Below are 19,453 nucleotides of genomic sequence, written 5' to 3'. Positions count from 1 at the left end.
AACGATAAATGACTAGGTGGTCATTATATTAAATTTAGTCTATATATTATATATTAAATTATTTACTGATTGGATAACATACTTATATCTACATAAATCTAATACAATCATTACTTTGTGTTTTGATCTTATTTATTACATTTATTTTATGACTAGATGGTTATTATATCAATTTTAGTCTATATATTATATGTTAAACTATTTCGTGCAAAACCGTGGCGGGAAGTTAGTATGAGTATTGAGTTTGAATGGCTCATAGTTTTAAATTATTTAACATCTTTTAACAATACTAAATGCTGCCTGAAATTAATAAATAAACAAATGTAAATTGCAGTATTAGAACTATATAACGAAATAAGAAAATAATGAAAACAAACATTCTCTGTACTGACCCAGTTTAATGGAACAAGACAGAATTACGATTGCAAACAGATAAATAAATAATTATATTTATTGATACGGAAGTCCCTCTCGAGGTAAAAGGTACATGTGATGTAAATTATTAATCTATTTCTGGTTGAGGAACCTAGAGAATTTGTCAATATATTTGGCTTATTTTAGCCAATCCGGAGATCGTATCGGTACATGTTTATTATTTATATCTGCCAACCCGCACTTGGCCAGCATGGTGGATTATGGCCTAAACCCTCATAGGAGGCCTGTGCCCAAGCAATGGGAAAATATATAGGGGCTGATGATGATATCATGCGAAATAATACACGTAAGACGAAACTCATGAAAACTTATTTGACTTTTTGAAATCGATCTCTTTGTTTTATAATTAAAAAAATGTTTAATGTTTTTTAAGTACATTGCAATTAAATCAAAATCTCTGAAATAGCATATAATTATATAATATCCGATCCTAATATAATATTACAAATACGAAAGTTTGTGAGTATGGATGTATGTGTATGTGTATGTGTAAGTATGTTTGTTACTCTTTCACGCAAAAACTACTGAACCGATTGCAATGAAATTTGGTACGTATATAGGAGGATTACTGGAATAACACATAGGCAACTTTTTATCCCGACATTCCTACTGCAGGGTGCAGCTAGTATATAATGAAGTGAAAATGTTTTTGTAATTGTAAATACTTTTTATGCATGTACAATAGAATAACACAATAACATAATATAAAAATAGCTATACAAAACGAAGACAGTAAATATAAAATGTTAGCATGATCTCTATTTTCTTGTGTGTTTTATTAGACGTGTAGTTGTTAATATACTGGTAATATAATAACTTCTTTATAAAGCTGGAACGAACGTGGTTAGTTATTAATATCAATAGTTCGATCTAAGTCTTCATCATAAGCTTTGCAAAAAGTCTCGGTACTGAAGGATTCATTAGCTTTTTTTAATAATTATCACTTTAATGTATAAGCCAATATAGTTCTGGCTTCCATTTTTCCTTGTGATGTATAGGGCGGATGTCATTATGTTCTTTTAATTTAACGCTAATTAATAGTTTGAAAATATTCATTCATTTATTAATGGTACTGTTAGTAAAATAATTTTTACCTCTCTTATATATAATTTTTAATAACACTTTTATTGTTTTGAATAAACTGAAGCAAATTTTCAAGCAATATGCGGATACCCTCTCGTTAATAAATTGACTCACTCACTGTATAACTTCATGTAATTATTACGCGCATTAGTTATTGCTAGACAAAAATGAAACTTAATTATATTTATATAATCGTTACAATCCGCTGCGCAATGTTCATGATATATCAGCATAAACTCTGTATCGCCATAAGTACTGCGTTCTAAATAAAAAGCCTCTCGTCTCAAGGGACAAATCCTTGATGGGATGTATTATGTCGAACCTACAGAACCCTCGTCAAGTGGTGACGTTAACCAAGCTGTTAGAAGCGGGCTTTAAACCGGACATTGGCATTTTATTGGATTTTTTTATTCTATACACATGTTTTTTTATTACTCGTTTGAGAGTGGTTTTATTATAAAACGATTAATTTCTGATGCGGACATGTTGCTCACTTTGCGCTTTACTTGTTGCATTATATAGGCTTCCGAAAGAAAGAACTAAAAAGTAATGATTTATTAGAAACAATGTAATATAAAATACCTTTAGAAGAATATACTTTATACATTACGCTTTTAATACAATTATTCTTTGTATACAATATAAATGATTTACCTTGCTACTTTATTGATACATGCTTTCAAAATAATATTTTAACGCTATAGTGAACAATGTTATTTTTAATATTTTCAATACCTACTCAAACTTATTAAAATATAACAAGAGATTATTATATAATATTCTATAAGCATGTAATAAAACAAGGAGTTTCTATATAACATACTGACAAAATAAAATAATAGATACATAAAAATCCTGAAGAGAGACCAAATTCGGTATTCTGTCCGTAGGTGGAAAATACAACAATTTAGTAGGTACGTGTGTACATACACCCTTCAGATTTGTCGCACTGCAGCGAGGGGATTTCAATACTTTCTAACAGTTTGTTTATTGTATGTATTTTGTTTCAATCCACTTATTTAATTCAAATTTGAAAAGTGTTACACAAAATGTTCGTGACAATTGACATTTTGAAGTTAATATTACTAGTGAACAGTAGTGGATAATTAAAAAATATCATCTTCATACATGTTTGCCCATACATGTTCCCACGGCTAGCCTCTTATGAGGGTACAAGCCATAATCCATCACGCCGGCCAAGTGCGGGTTGGCAGATGTCACATGTCGTCGAACTTTCGATTCTTGGACATGCCGGTTTCCTCACGATGTTTTTCTTGACCATTTTGTCCAAAAAATACATGACCGTTTTCTTCTTCTTCACCTTTTAATTTATAGATATTATTGTTTTTACATAAACTTTATTAAATTATTCAATTATCACACAATCATAATGTGCCGAACATAGCAAGAGTGATTTTGATACAAATGTTTAATCCAGTATAGTTTTTATTGTTGCGAATAACATTCAACAGTTAGATTCTTTAAAAACTCGTTAATTCAAATCCTATAGAACAACCGATCTAACCATAAATTAAACAATAATTAGACTCTTCGAACACGTTACTATTCAAATGCTATTCAACTATCGATCTTACCGAAACTTCTAATTACAGAGGTTTCTCCGTGGTGGCGCCAGAAGTAGCTGTACCAGGCAAGACGACAGCTATCCTGGTGACGCTCCACGGCAGAGCTGGTGACGAGGTAGACCCCCTGAACGTGACGGTACGCCTCGAAACACAAGACTCCGATAATGATGTGAAACTGCTCACAAGCGCAAGCCAAATGATTACAGGTGAGGCTGTTTTTAAACATTTGTGTGTGTGTGCATTTCTTATAACGAATTTCTGTTTTGAACTTATGCCTGCGTAATCTAGTGAATCAACTTGTCAGGTTACCCAAAAATACCGCATTTAAACGGTCAGAACTACATCTTATTTAAATGAGACCATATGGTAAGCAACAGTTTCCAAATAAAAAATAATCATCATCATCTGTTCACCCAGTCTAAAGTTTTGAGAGAAGAAAACCAAAAAATATATTCGAATTGATCACTCCTTTTTTTGAAGTCAGTTGAAAAGAAGACAATATGAGATAAAATAAGCATATATTTCACAAATGCGCTTTGAAGACACTGAAAAGAGAGTCGTGTTTAGTAACCAGCAATAACATTAAATTTAAACTACGATTTTATGTCAATTATACTATAATAGCAAGGCATGTGTTAATACATTATTTTGTACAACATAGGGAGGGTAAATGATACCTGTATAAGGATAGTGGTAACATTATATATTAAATTATTGAGCCTATAACGGCTTGTATATCGTTTTGGTAATTACTAAACGATATTTGTATGACCAATATAATATACTGATAAACTTATCTTTAAGATACCTAGCACGAATAATCCTTATAAATGATATATAGTTATATAAATGATAAATGTTTTTATGCATGATTATAGATTCCTACAAAGTAATGGAAGTTAAAATCAACCAGAAATACCGTTGCAATCCATTTGAAAAGGCAAATGCTCTTTTCATACATCCTCCGAGGATCTTTTCTCTTATTTTCAAATAGTTTTGTAAGGTATTTTTAAAGGTTTTCTGCCAATACATATTGGATGTAGGAAAATTGTTATGCATTCAGCAATATCAACATACACCGGAGGTGTTTCCTTTACACGTATTGAATTGAAGTAATGCCTAGTTTCTTGTGTGTCTCTATGAAAGTATTTTTGTCTTAGTTATACCAGTTTTGTTATATTTTATATAAATGAGTTAATAAAGCTAGGATATGTGTCAATAAAATTTATGTAAAATACAAAACGAATTATCATTGCTGACAAGCTTCAAGATAGTCCTTACACATAACCAGTGACTATAAAATAGTTATATTCTATAATGTAACGATCTTACCGCAAGTTTTGTATAAAATTAAATTCGTCTTTTGTTTCTCTTCGAATATATTCAGAGTTATTATTTTTCGTAGACTATTTTGAACCATCTTCATACAATTAACGTATAATGTAAAACATATTACTAAAACAATATTACTATGAAAATAAATAATATAATGAACGTAATTGTTTTACATACTTTGGATGAATTCAAAATTTTATGTTTTTATTTAATCAATGATATCACTAAGTATTTATGCGTGTAACTTATACTAACGATTGGATAATTGCTATAACTATATATAAGACTGTAATAAAATAATACAAATTTACCTTTGCCCGAATTTATACAGATCCAAGCACCTGAATAACGGAAAATATATACAGTTCTGAGGTCTTACCGATGTATTTCTCGTTTTTGTGGGATTAACAGGGTAATAACTATCCCCTGTCCTTTCTCGCGTTTCAAATTATCTCTATACAAAATTTTATCCATATCAGTATAGTAGTTTGCGTGAAAAAAAGACAGGCAGACAGGCAGAGTTACTTTCGTATTTATAATACTAAAAAATATTTACCACTTTCCACCCATTATGTATACTATTATAAAGCTGAAGAGTTTGATTATTGTTTGTTTAAACGCATAAATCTCAGGAACTACTGATCCGATTTGAAAAATTATTTCACTGTAAAATAGCCCATTTATTGAGGAAGGCTACGCTATCTATATATGTACCACGGGCGAAGCCGGGGCGGACCGCTAGTCAATAATAAAATCCAACTAATAACCAAATAAAAAACTACATCACTTGTATGAAAAACAGTTTCTCGTCAAGTACAGGAGTATTGTGAAATAAAAGCAGTAGACGCTGCACCGTAGCAAGTGTAAGGACACGCGACACTATCTTGAAGTAGATTAATGTCCTCCGTGAGATTGCTTCACGTTGAGAGCACCCTTATAGTAATTTCAGTTGAATTACTCGACTGTACCAGCGTTATTGTTTTGAACTTTACTAGCTTTCGTTTTACGTGTATGCCATTGTATTGTATTGAACTGAGAAAATAGTGAGATATTGTCTTATTCTGCAAGTATAGTCAGATTGATAAGTCAATGTCATACAAAGACAAAAGAAAACCTTAAATAATTATTTCTAACTTAGAACGCCTTTGAATTGTCATTGTGTATTGGGACCACGTATAAGACACTAGCTTTTAAATAAAAAAATAATCATAAAAATCGATTCACCCCGTAAACAGTTATGAGATAACAAACAATACAGTCGAATTAATAACCTCTTTCTTTTTTGAAGTTGTCTAACAAAGAAATATATGCGTGTAATGTATAATATTAAATAAATACTAACATTCTGCACCTCCGACTATATAAAATATAAATGTACCAATCCACCGTCCGCGGAAATTTCGTTAAAAACGGTACAAAGTTTTCGCTTCACGTTTTAATTTATAAGTTACAAAAAAATTACATACAATTTTAATCCATTTTTCATCATGTACCTATAGACGACTGTAGTGTAAGAGAGAACATACAAAGAATTTTTGAAGCTAGCTAAAATAACAACAAAGTAATTCTTTAAATATTCGATAACGATGACATTTATTCTAAAGAATCTATTTCGAGAGCGCTTTCTTTTATTTAAATCTAATCTCCTCTAACGAATGTTCTGTTATAATGTTACAGTAATAACAATATAATTACAAATAAAACGTGTGTATGTTTAAGCGTTTAATTTGTATAGCACGTAACAATTTACAAGCTATCTTTTCTCATCTACATAATTATTTCGGCAATCATGAATATATTAAACAACGTACTGCTAATCGCAATAATTTAGGCCCAATTAACGATACCAGTAATCTGAGCTACTCATTACGGTCGATTATCTTAATCAGTGACTTAAGTAATTGTTGTCTATTGTTAACAGATATTAGGTACAAATACTATTATAATTCTCCTTAAATTTCTGTGTTATGTTATTGTACAGTATAAAATTTATCAGTCCTTTAAGTCTCAAGTCTTTTAGCAATATGAGCTAAAGAATGTTTTATAATACCTTGAATCATGATCCACTGCAGAAGAAAAGGAAATGTGTGGTATGCTTCGGGACATATTGCACTAATTTGTTAGTGTGTTGAAATTAAAATACTACTTTTATACGATAAGATATAGACGAAAGATAACAAAGATATATATAAACATTTATTATAACGATTAAAAATCATACTAATTAATATACGGGCAAGCCGTCTGACTTTTTTTTACATGAGCCATTAAGACCGTTGATTCTACTACATAATAAATAATATTAATAGAAATTTTATTGTCACCAAAAAATAACACATACATATATATGTAGCACGTTTATTCGTTGATTTTATAAACGTGTGCTTGCGTCTCTCTATGTATTTTTACCCCACTAATACAGTTTAATTATTTTTAATACGCATTTCAATTTTACTTTTACGTAAAAAAATATTCATCATCATTCTTAATACTACAGAAAAAGTGTATAGTATATAAACAATTTGCATGAAATATTATTAAGTATAACACAATTAACATAATATTAACCCATTAGATTTTCACCAAACGACGTAGATAGAAAGGTAAAATAATAAATGAATACAATGAAAGAAAGTATATAATTAAGCAGACCTCCAATCGAATGATGGACACCGTTTATAGGAACGCCATTAGATTAAAATAATATTATACGAGATATTTCTTAGATCGGTTCAGTAGTTCTCGAAAGCGTTTAAACAAACAAACTCAGCTTTATACTATTAGTATACATTATAGTGAGTTATCTACATAGGAAGCTGTCTTGACGAGGCACATCAGAGGCTCTAAATTAAACTGTTGATAGCTCAAAGCGATAGGCCTTCAGATATCCGATCTTCACTTAATGAAACACCATTTAAGCTCAGTCCGGAAGTGGACGTCTTTGTATAAATTTCGATGGAACGATTTCTAATGCTTTGTTTCATTAGGATCTCAATTAGGTTTCATCTCTTTTACAAAATTATTTAGGCAGGTAATGGCATAATAAAAAAAATATATTAAATGATATATTGTATGCTTAGAAATTAAAAACTTTTTTACGGATTTTAAACGCGATTTATTCATTACATTATTAACCCGACGTTCGACGAAAAATCAAACACGAGAAAATACTATATTGTATGCTGTTCATCGTTTTATTTCATTGAGTAATTATTAAATTAAACGTTATATTATTCTTATGACACATTAAACCATATCTAACACGCAGTCTTGCTATATAGACAATACTATAATAGTGTAGTATATCAATATATACGTTCTGTGTACCTGGTTTCCATACTTAAATTAACGCCACTATTTTCATCATTTATTTGTGATGGCTTTAAGATATGTTTTACTTAGTAGGTTGATATCTGTCTATTAAAATGACACATACTGTATAAAAATGTGTATCAAACCGAGACAAAATAGGCTATCAAGCATATCAGCAAGTGTTATAACAGACCATTAACCTCTTTCGTACCGACGTATCAACCTAGCTTACATTCTCACGAATCTCATTACATTATCTCAAGCCAAGCAGTCGCTTTATAAAATAAGATAACACAAACAAATTGGAGACATGCAAGTACGGGGTAGTAGAAAGAATTTCTCGTGTACCTAATTCTTCCATTTCATCACACAGATGGCGCAGCTGCCACCGTCAGCACGGTTCGTTAGCTACTTCTCGAGCAAATCTGATTTCTTTGGATTCAATTAGCTATTGATTTTCGTTATTAACGCCTGTTTTGTTTGAAGGATGCCATTTTGTATCTGGAGTATGGCTAATCAAAGCGCTATGTGTTTATTTGTGTGCGGAAGGTGTTTTTTTAATCTGTTGTACCAATATTGTGGAAATTACATAATAATAAACGTAATTTGAAACGCACATAGATTTTGACTGATGTTTCTATATTTTACTTGGTCCATAGCATAAACAAAACATTTTGATATACTTAATATATACTAATATTATAAAGCTGAAGAGTTTGTTTGTTTGTTAGATCTCACTAATCTCGGGAACTACTGATCCGATTTGAAAAATTATTTTAGTGTTAGACAGCGCCTTTTATTGAGGAAGGCTATAGGCTATATATGTACCACGGGCGAAGCCTGGGCGGACCGCTATATAGAATGAAAGAAAGAAAATAAGCTTTATTTATCAATACATAGAGTCCATAGTAATATTATAAATGGGAAAGTCAATCTGTTCAATCTTATGACTAAGCCACCCAACTGATTTGGATAAAACTAACAAGTAACGTATATAAAAAAAAAATTAAAGTATTTGACTACCGGATTGAAGTTACCTAACTAGAAATTTTTAGTGAAAATACTGATTATTTAAAATAATGATTTGGCTGTGATTTAATCCGTGAATGAAGCTGCGGGCACAGCAAGAAGACAATTCTTGCTTCCAAATATAAATAAATATTTTTATTACAAGATATTATCAAGACAAGCTTGTAAAACCTTATATATCGCTTCTTGTAACATATTTAATATGTTCAACGTTATTTGTGCTGAATGCTTCAAGGGAGTTTGGATTTAATTTTTATTTATATTAAAAGAGGCTTACCCTTCTCACAGTAAACAGGTTTTAATTACAAGCCAGAAAAATCTTTTTAATTTCACACAATAGCCTGCCTCTTTTTTCAAATTACTAAAGCTTATTATGAAATAAAACCTTTAGTACTCAAAAATCATTAAACATACTAAGCGTGCAAGTTAGTGTAGTTTCAAACTATATACATCTTTTCATAAGCGTCATTCGATTGATAAAACTAGACTCGGTTTGTCAATGAATAATTCTTACTACCGTTTCTTTGGATCACCCTTCTCAATAGCATTTCTTTGGATGCGCTATGCTGAGGAAGTAAAATAAAAAAAAAACAATAGAAGAAAAATCTTATGTATTTTTTGTTTGTAATGTATGCTATAAATTAACCACGAGTGAAGTCGGGGCAGACGTAGTTCTTTAGAAATAAAGGGACCCTCCGATCGCAGCCTGTTACTCTTTGTAGCATAAACTATATATAAAGTTATCGTAACAAAACTGCGTGCAAAACCGCACTGCGTTCAAAAATCATTGTAATGTAGTTTTTCTTATCTATGTTCAATTTCTCTCATCCTACTAATATTATAAATGCGAAAGTTTGTGAGGATGTGTGTTTGTTACTCTTTCACGCAAAAAATACTGAACCGATTGCAATGAAATTTGGTACGTCGATAGCTGGACAACTGGAATAACATATAGGCAACTTTTTATCCCGATATTCCTACGGGATTTGGACTTACGCGGGGCGTAGCTAGTACAGCATAAATATAAGTCATAACGTCACGTGTTTCCTAATTATGAATTGTGCATTTTCTCTTTATTTAGTTATCTCAATTCGCATCCACTAATCAAGCTTCGTTACTTTAAAGTACGCATTTATATACTGATAAAAATATTTAATTTATATGATGAGTAAAATAATAATTGCACATATCTCTTTTATTATTACTATTTTATACATACCTATCTACGCTTATAGAGCAAGACACAAACTTTCTTTTGTATCTGGTTGTCTTCATTAACTATGTTTAACAAATACTTTTCATAAATCTTTGATCAAATTTCCACATCTATCTAACATCGCTAATGCTATGAAGTTTGACTTCCACGTAATAAATTCACAACCGTTTACTTTTTACACAGATATCTCATATTAAATGGAAAACGAAACGTCAGCTTCTAACTATAGACGGCAAGACAAGAGATGAGAGCTGCAAAACTCGCTCAGATTTCTATGCAAAACACTCACGAACAAAATATTTTATTTGGCATGCACATTTTTTCCTTTGTACTTATGGAAATTTGATGTCGCTGGCAAGTACGGGAAGAATATTAAACAGCCAATTGAAAATTTGATAACTTTTTGGCGAAGTTCATAAAGGCATGAATATTTTAGTACAATTCAATTTTAAGTTGGCTTTTAATATAAGCTCGGTTTTGTAACGACAGAACATAATTTGTACGTGTGTTGGATGTGATTAATTAAACATTTTTGGTATTTAGCTAGAAATACAAAATGGTTGATTATATAAATAAATTAATATACATATGGTTGTAAATTTACTCAGTTATAATTTTAAATTAGTAATAACGATATGTTACGAATAATTTGTTAACAAGATATGTATGAAATAGCGTATACGTGGAATTCATTATTTTACATAGTCCCTTTTTTGTTACATTATTTATACAGTACTGAAAAACTAAGAACACACGAAATTAGTCGATACTCAGTAAATAACTGGTCTCAAAATGGTATCATGATTTTAATTAACCGTATATTGAGGACATCAGTGTACTGCTTTATTTATATTAATAAATTACATTAGATTCAATTCCTAGTATGAATTTATTTCCTACACTGGTAAATTTTGATCGTATGTTTGAAAATCTCTAGAACTAACTGAACAACCTGCGTAATTTCAGCATATACACCCATAATTTATCTCGATAATGTTCTTATTACCTATATAAATATTGGCAATTGAGTCAATTCAGCTAACTAATTTAAAAAAAAATCACGAGTCATTTTTCTAAATATATACAAAACATGCTATATCCACGCGAAATCGCTTCAATCGGAAACTCTAAATAAAACGATATTTGAAAGTTCAAATTTCACCTGAATAATTCACACATAAAGCATTCACGGTGATGCCTGCAACATACTTTTAACTAGATACCATCGCTTTGAAACTCAATACGGTGCGATGGTCTCGTTATCAACCTTTTTTGTCTATTTTATAAAATAAAAGTTTAAAACCAGATCGGCTAGGGCGGGAATGTAAATGGTACTTTTTCACATAGCTGGGTGCGGTTGCGTTCTGCGAATTGTTTAGGTGAAATGTGTGCTGCTTTTTGTTGTTAAAACGTAGTGTTTTACGATTGATATTGGCGCTTGTTTGATAAATAAGTACATGTTTCTGAGGTGTAATTCTGTCACCTGTTTATATATGGTCTCTTTCTTTAGCTAGTTTGAATAGTAGTGAAGTTAAAAATTATGTTTAGGATATACCAAAGAATGTGCATAATATTATGAGGATTGGACTAACTGATTGGATAATTGATTTACTTATATTTATGTGAATTGGGGAATATTATTTTGAATATAATTATTGTATATTATCGGCAATGCTCAACTTTCATTCTTCATGCATTGACATTAAAGATAAATTAAGTTACAGTTTAAATAAAAGCGTCGCTTTTTAATGATTACGTGCTTCATACATTGGTCATTTAATAAATCAATGATTTCAGGTAAATAAAGCTCAAAATTTCTTCAATCTCACCAAGCAAACCCCCGCATCAAACATGCGCAAATGAATTGTCTTGAACTAGCTGCGCCACGCGGTTTCACCCGCGTAACTCCGAATTCCGTAAGAATATCGGGATAAAAATTGCTTTTATGTTATTCTAATTATCCAGCTGTCTAAGTACCAAATTTCATTACAATCGGTTCAGTAGTTTTTGCGTGAAAGAGCAACAAACACACACATCCTTACAAACTTTCACATTTATGATATTAGTAGTATTATGATTAAAATCATCGAATATTTAACGCCATAGAGAGTTTATGATTTCAAAATTTAACAAACATACCGAAACAATTTCCTTTTGTAACAAACAGAACCATTTTACCAGTTCTATCCAATATCTAATAAGGATATATTCTGCAAACAAAGAGGATAATGAATTACATTATATATCATCGCCAATCCACATTCATAAAACCGCATGAAAAGGTTCAAAATAAACGCAAAAAATATCCTTTTTGTATTTATCCTTATTGTTTTTTATTCCACGAAATATCTAATGTTTATCACGATTCTTTAATCTCCTTAATGATATTTCAATTCATATGTAATTTATAATATTGACCGAATGGCGAAAACGTTCCTTTGTAAATACTGATGTCCAAATAGCAATGATTTTGTTTGAGATAATTAATGGACTAGAGATTTTTCATAGTCACATACATTTCATAATCATTGGTGATTTATATATTTAGATAACAATATTTTTCGTACATAATGTATACCTATTTTTCGGTCTTTTATGACTTGATTTTACTTTAGTTTACGTATCTTTACAAAAATATAACAGATTTTGGGCATGTTTAATGGATTGAAACAAGAAAGAAGAGACTTTCTAAAAACTCCATTCTTCTCTCGTTTTGGCGGGAATTGGAAAAGAGGTCGCTCATATATTTTTTTATTATTTGTAAACGTATCTTGTAGTAACAATTCAAGTCAAATTATTGGATAATTGTTTCGTATAATAATGGGTTGTCTAAAATGTCAAGGAAAAAGCAATATATTAGCAATATAATCGTAAATCATCTTCAAATTGTCAGAACTAGACCAAATTCAAATCGAAACACGTGGTATACATTAGCTTTCAAACAAAAAAAAAAAGAATCATAAAAATCGGTTCAGCCACCAAAAAGTTTTGAGATAACAAACACAAAAAACAGTCGAATTGAAAACCTCCTTTTGAAGTCGGTTGATATATAATGAAATAAAAAAAATGAACAAATACAAGTACCGCTAAATAGTTCTAAAGGTTATTAAAAATTGAAATGCAAACATCGAAGTCATCAAAGTTACAGGTACAATATTGCAACCAATCACTAACTAGTTCATGCTAATAAATCTGTTAACTTTTCAAGAAGTATCGGATATCGGAATATTCCAATCGGAAACTTTCTCTTTCGTATAGCAGCGAGTAGTGTCTCATTACGGGGAAATAATTGAAAACAGCTAGTAATCGTTAAAGAAATTTGTTATATAAACTGAAGAAATGGATGCAAGTTGTAAAAGTGAAAATAACTAATTATTAGCTTCACCTGTTTGTTGTATGTACCAGTCTGTTTGGCTCGATTTAGGCTTACTATTAAACGCTCAGATGCAATTGAAATTTTGAGTATTAATCGAGAATATGTGAGGATTATGTATATTGACAATACGATAATTTCATGAGTTTGTTATTATCCTTACTAGGATTGCCAGGTTTAAATAATTTCTTTACGTACACCCTGAATAAAAGGAAATTTTTTGCAATATTTTACATAACTATTCCACTTATTTTGGTTGATTAATAAACGGACTATACAATAGAAAAATATTTTTATAATTAAAACCAGTACTTCCTGAGATTAGAGCGAAGCAAAGCCAAACAAACAGACACAGACCTTTTATAAAAACGAACAATTGCAAATGCACGGTAAATATATTTCACAGTTTGAAGTACAGAGGCACATAATACTAAGCAGTCTCGCTCAAGTATAAAGAAATATCAAAGAACACTCGAAAGTTTCTTCCTATGACGAAACTTCCAGCGATTTTCTTTGTTACCTGTTTTATTTAACGTTATTTACTTTAAAATCCAAGTTTTCAAACTGACGTTTAAAATAATATATTATAATAGTTTAAAAAAACTAAAAAACACGCTTTTATCATATTTTGCAAATTGAAAAATGGAATAATTTTATCAAATTAGAGTATTGACATCGGTCCTCAATAAATCTACAAAGTTTGAACGAAATCTGGCCGTTTAAAGTGGGTCAAAATCGCGCCCAAAGAAGTCGGTTACAAACAAACATACAGGTGAAGCTAATAAAAAGCGTGTAATAAAACACATTGTGATCAGATTTTAGTGTAATTTCTAAGTATCTTTATCAACAGAAGTTGTTGCCACTTGATTGTTTTAGTTTTTTAATAAATAGAATTCTCTATGTGCCTTAATACAAACTTTTTAGTTAATGGGAATACAATCAAAGGAACAGTCAATTTCTTTAAAATATATTTAGAAGTAGCTGAAGGCACTGTTTTTCTTCCCACTTTCTCACAGTGTTAAGGGTAAAAAGGGACTATTACTAAGACTTCACTATCCGTATGTTTGTCTGTGACAGTTAGACAGCTGCAATTTTCAGAGATATATTTTTGATGTCACTATGGCAATAAATAGTCGAGGCTAAGCAACGGTCGACACGGTCATTAATTGAAAGAAAGAAAGAAAGAAAAACATTTATTTTGACACAGACGTACACACACACAACATATCATAACAGAAAACATAAATATAACCATAAACATAAATATAAACATAAGCATACAATAAATAAAAAAAAGAAAGAAAAAAAAAAACAAAAATTAACGGCTATCTTATAAAAATGTAGTGCATATTAATGCTATAAATATTTATTTCAGTTACAAGAAACCACGTTGGCACATCGACTTCAATACAGTGAACTAAACCGTAAAATATATCTTCTCAAACAAAGTTACTAAACATTTATAATATCATTTCGTGGGGCGGATATAAATAATGCTCAGCATCAAACGCCCAAACAAATATGAACTATATTAATTCCACGTCACGCTTTTCTGAACCTTGAATTTAATCTATTAAATCCCCATATAAAGTCTGCTGCCGGGTCGCGGATTTGCGGATAGCGATAAGCGAAATGGAAGCGATCGCGTTTTATGGAGAATGATATAGTGACATTAATCCTGGTTGCAAGAGTGTTTATGACGTAAAACTTAAAAAAAATGTATTATTTAATTATTCCCTTTTTCTTCTCACCCTTCCCGGTCCACTTCTTTCCAGTGGTCAATCCTTTTCTTAATTCTTACCCAAAAAAAAGTGGGCAGCGCACTCGCAGAGGAATACCTTTGTGAATGTTAATGGGCGGTAGTGATAATATAATTATAGAATATAAATATAAATAGATATTAAAATTTAATATTGTTGATTATTAGATACTATCGATCCGCCCCGGATTCGCCCGTAGTACATATATAGCCTATCCTTCATAAATCGGCTATCAAACACTGAAATATTTTTTTAAATCGGACCAGTAGTTCCTGAGATTAGTACGTTCAAACAAACAAACTATATACCTCCACCAACTACATCTCCACTTGACTTTGCATTTTTGTTGTGTTCCTTATTGATATTATTTAAAAAAATACACCTTTCATTTTCATAAAAATTCTAGCTGTTGTCTTTGGCTTTGTCAGTGTGGTAAAAGTTAATTCTCATAGGAATGATTTATCACGGTTAAAAGAAGTTAATGCACACTCTATCCTCTTTTCTACCTCCAGGCACAAAAACATATTATAAATTCGCGCCGCTTCGAACAAAAGACAAACAAGGAACAACATTTTCCCATTTAAAATAATTATAAAAAATTATAGTTCCCACACATGGATGTGTGATTAACCTGTATTAGTAGATTGTAAATCATTATCACGATTACAATGTAGAGAGACGTTTGACGCTATAAGGACATTTAGGTATTTCAAACTAGCTGTTCGCCACGGCTCCATCTGAAAAGACTTAATCAATAAACTAAAAATCATTAAAATCCGATCAGCCGTTCTTGAGTCATTAGTGGTGTAACAAATACGACTTCTATAGATTATTTCTCCGCTTTCTCTTGCCCTATATCTCACAAGTCACCAACACAGAGTATTAAAGTTTTAATTGAATCTGCTTTACGCCACGTCGATGGATACTTTTCTAATTATAAGTAGTTAAATGCAAACTACTAAGCTTGCTGACAAATAAACAGGGTAAATAGTTTTAGCACTATGTAATTTGATGCATACAACTCTTCTAAGCGTGTTTAGAGACACGTTTCTGAATCGCGTAAGTGAAATGTTTTTGCTACAGAGCGTATATACAACGTACAATAACATTTCATCAGGGTTTTATGGTCTCAGGACTGCCGCCAAGGGGGTCGCGCACGAATTCTAACAAGCACCCGTGGCCCCTTCACTTATGTGGCTCGATGGAACACAGTGGGGTTTTAGTCTGTAGGAATCCGACATAACCCACGACCTCTTCCCTGGGGGCCGTGGGTATATATAAGAACGATTTCCCATGGGTATATATAAGAAAGATTTCCCCACTATAAAAAAGGGCCTTTATGGTCTAGTTATGATCTGGCCCGGTAACGGGCTGCCGCCGAGTGGGTAGCGGATGTATACTAACCAGTTCCCGTGACCCCTTCAATAAAGCGGCTTGACGGAGCACAGGGGGGTTTTAGTCGGTAGGAATCCGACATAACCCATGGCTTCTTTCTCCGGAAGCCGTGTGTATCTATGAAAGATTTCCCCACTTAAAAAAAGGGGCCTTTATAGTCAGCCAGTTGTGTGGATTGTTATAGGATCCTTTCTTTTTCGATTTAGGAATTCCACCATCCCAGCTCCTTTCTCCTCAAAGGTGACAGTTCACAACTCCTTCTGTCGATCCATGATGTCCAATGTTCATGCCAATCCTTCCCTTTTCCTTCAAATTACATAATGCGTTCTCTATTGTACTTCTTTAGCTGGTAGTTTAATAAACAATAGTTGGAGTTTGAGTGCAATAGACTTTCTATTTAAAAATTACATCGTCAAATTTATTAAGCTCAGCCGTTTGGGATATCAATTAATGAATATTCAATAACTTTAAAGTTAAATATGAAATGTAATCAAAGGGCTGAAAACATTTGAAAAGACGTCAATCAAATAGAAGTTTAGCAGCGAAATAAATTCTTTACAAATTAATTCAGAATTTGATTTAAATTTCAACTTTTAACAAACAAAAGACGCTAGTCAAAAACACGACTGTTGTCTGCATGAATACTTTCATGGTTCAGTATTTAGTTTTGCAGAATACTTGGCATTCATTAAAGAAAAAATTGTAATACTGGGCCTGATAAATTACTTTGTATATCGAAATTTTAGAGTAATGCATATAAGTTGGTTTTAATGTAGATCTATTTTGACATCATTGTATTTAATTATGTTCCGATATAAGACATTATGAACGGATACACAAAATATCTCTGTATATATAAATTCTCGTGTCACAATGTAAGTTACCATTCTACTCAGAAACGGCTGGACCAATTATTAGTAGTGTATTAGTTATTAGTAATTAGTAGTATTATTACTCGTTCTAAGAATCGGTATCGGCAATCAACATCTTTTTTTCATACTTAAATAATAAGAGTAAGGCAGAACAGCGTATTAGTAAGCCGGGTCGTTATAACATTACCAAGGTTTTCTGTGGAAATGCAGAAATAAGCTTTATCCCTTAACCAACAGGACACAAAATGTAATGTATGTAATTATACGTCTGTTAAGCTCTTTCGACCGAGAGAAACCTGAACTAATAGTAATATGTGTTAATCCCCATGGATAATAATTCACCTTAATGCGTTCATACATTTTAGAATTTATTTTAGAATAATAGTGAATAATACCTTCGTTTTAGGTTATTATCTCCGGAATATTTGCTTTTTGTAATTAAAAGTGGAAAAGGGTTAATTTATAGACTTTGACGTGCTCTTTTCAAATGTCTATTTGGCCACCGCTCGCGAGTGGAAATAAAACAAATCCCTGAATAACATAAGCTTGATTTAAAAATTTAAATAAAGAACAAAAAATATATCACGATGTGGGATTCGAACCCGCGTCATTTCGCCAAACCGTAGCAAAGGTACACAATATAAAATTCATTCCATCTCCTGGTTATATTTATGTACCTAGGTGGAAGGTGTACTTCACCACATTAAGCTAACTATTTTTGTATGTGGTAGTCGAGCACGCTTCGGCACGAATTGGGTCGGCTCGCACCGGGGAAGTACCACACCCCCACAGAAGACCGGCGTGAAATAGCATTCTGCTGTGTTTCGTTCGGTGAGTGGGGGAGCCGGAGGCCCATATCCTTTTCCTTACCCTTCCCAGTCCTTTCCTTTATTCCTATCGCCAATCCTTTCTTAATCCCTTCCCAAAAAGTCGGCAATCCATTTGTAGAGGCGTAAGGTCTGCAAAGGACCTTATGCCTCTACAAATGTCCATGGGCGGTGGTAGCGCTTACCATCAGGCGTCCCACCAGCTCCATTGCGGACTGTAACATAAAAAAAAAAAAAAAAAAAAAAAAACGTAATTCATAGTTACATAATGAAGCAGCTGTCACGATTAATGTTTACAAATGTATGCCGAAAATATGCCCTATCCCATTCACAAGAAAATTAGCGTAATTGAATGCGCTTTAATTTATAAAAATCTGTTCTAGGCCATACATTCTGTGGATAAAGAATAAATTCACATGCATAAAAGAAGGTTTTGAGTATGATATATAACTGGGGATGAGAGTTAGAATCTAAACATTTATAAAACTATTCAGTCCTTTACAAGATGTCTAGATAGACTTGAACAATTTAGCATTGAATAAATAAGAAGTATAGTATTAAAAAACTGCTAAATTGCAGTTTTTGAATATATTTGAAATGTTTTATTCAATAATTCAACATTTTTAAACATTCATAAATATTACCGGACGTAATTTTTCAAAATTTTTTAAAAAGCAGTTGTTTATTTTAAACACATGTATTGAAGGCACTTATTGTGAGTTACATACATGTATTTTAACCAATGTTTTCTAAACTAATTGTTTCACAAAAGCCTATTTCATGAATCCTTGAAATCTACTGACAAAAACAAGTTCAATATAAATTCATTAGACTGTCGTACCATTCCAATACCATGCGCGAACACAAAACGAAATAACATGTATAACCTAATTTTATAAACATGTCAGACGCTGTTGTAATCTGTTTGAAATTCAAATTAATCCCTTTGTGAATTCGTTGAAAAGTTCACAACTCATACAAAGAAGTCTCCATAAATATTTCTCGTTTCGCAGCTTATTTATTATTATGATTAAAAATACTTTGCCTTTGTAAGTAGCTCTAGTTTTTTAACGAGTTATTCATTTTGCGTCTTTCATCTTGACTACGGCTTTGTGATTGTGCTTGGTGTAATAATGAAGCTGGAATAGGATAAGGATTTACATAATTATAATATTTCCATTGTTTTATAGGATAACAACAATAGCAATTAGAGGAGAGAGCGTGTATTCG

At 31.6% G+C, this 19,453-nt stretch overlaps 1 protein-coding gene across 1 annotated transcript in view; it reads left to right on the top strand.

The window, feature by feature from the left end:
• The window catches only part of LOC119839478 (C3 and PZP-like alpha-2-macroglobulin domain-containing protein 8), a 160,321-nt gene that overhangs the window by 71,019 nt on the left and 69,849 nt on the right, over positions 1–19,453 (top strand). The window contains exon 3 of the mRNA XM_038365758.1: positions 3,132–3,310. Within this exon, the coding sequence (XP_038221686.1) occupies positions 3,132–3,310 (179 nt within the window). The remainder of the gene's footprint in view (positions 1–3,131; positions 3,311–19,453) is intronic.

Source organism: Zerene cesonia, chromosome 3, assembly GCF_012273895.1.
Source record: "Zerene cesonia ecotype Mississippi chromosome 3, Zerene_cesonia_1.1, whole genome shotgun sequence".
Lineage (NCBI taxonomy): Eukaryota > Metazoa > Arthropoda > Insecta > Lepidoptera > Pieridae > Zerene > Zerene cesonia.
This window is presented reverse-complemented; position numbering and strand designations above follow the sequence as displayed.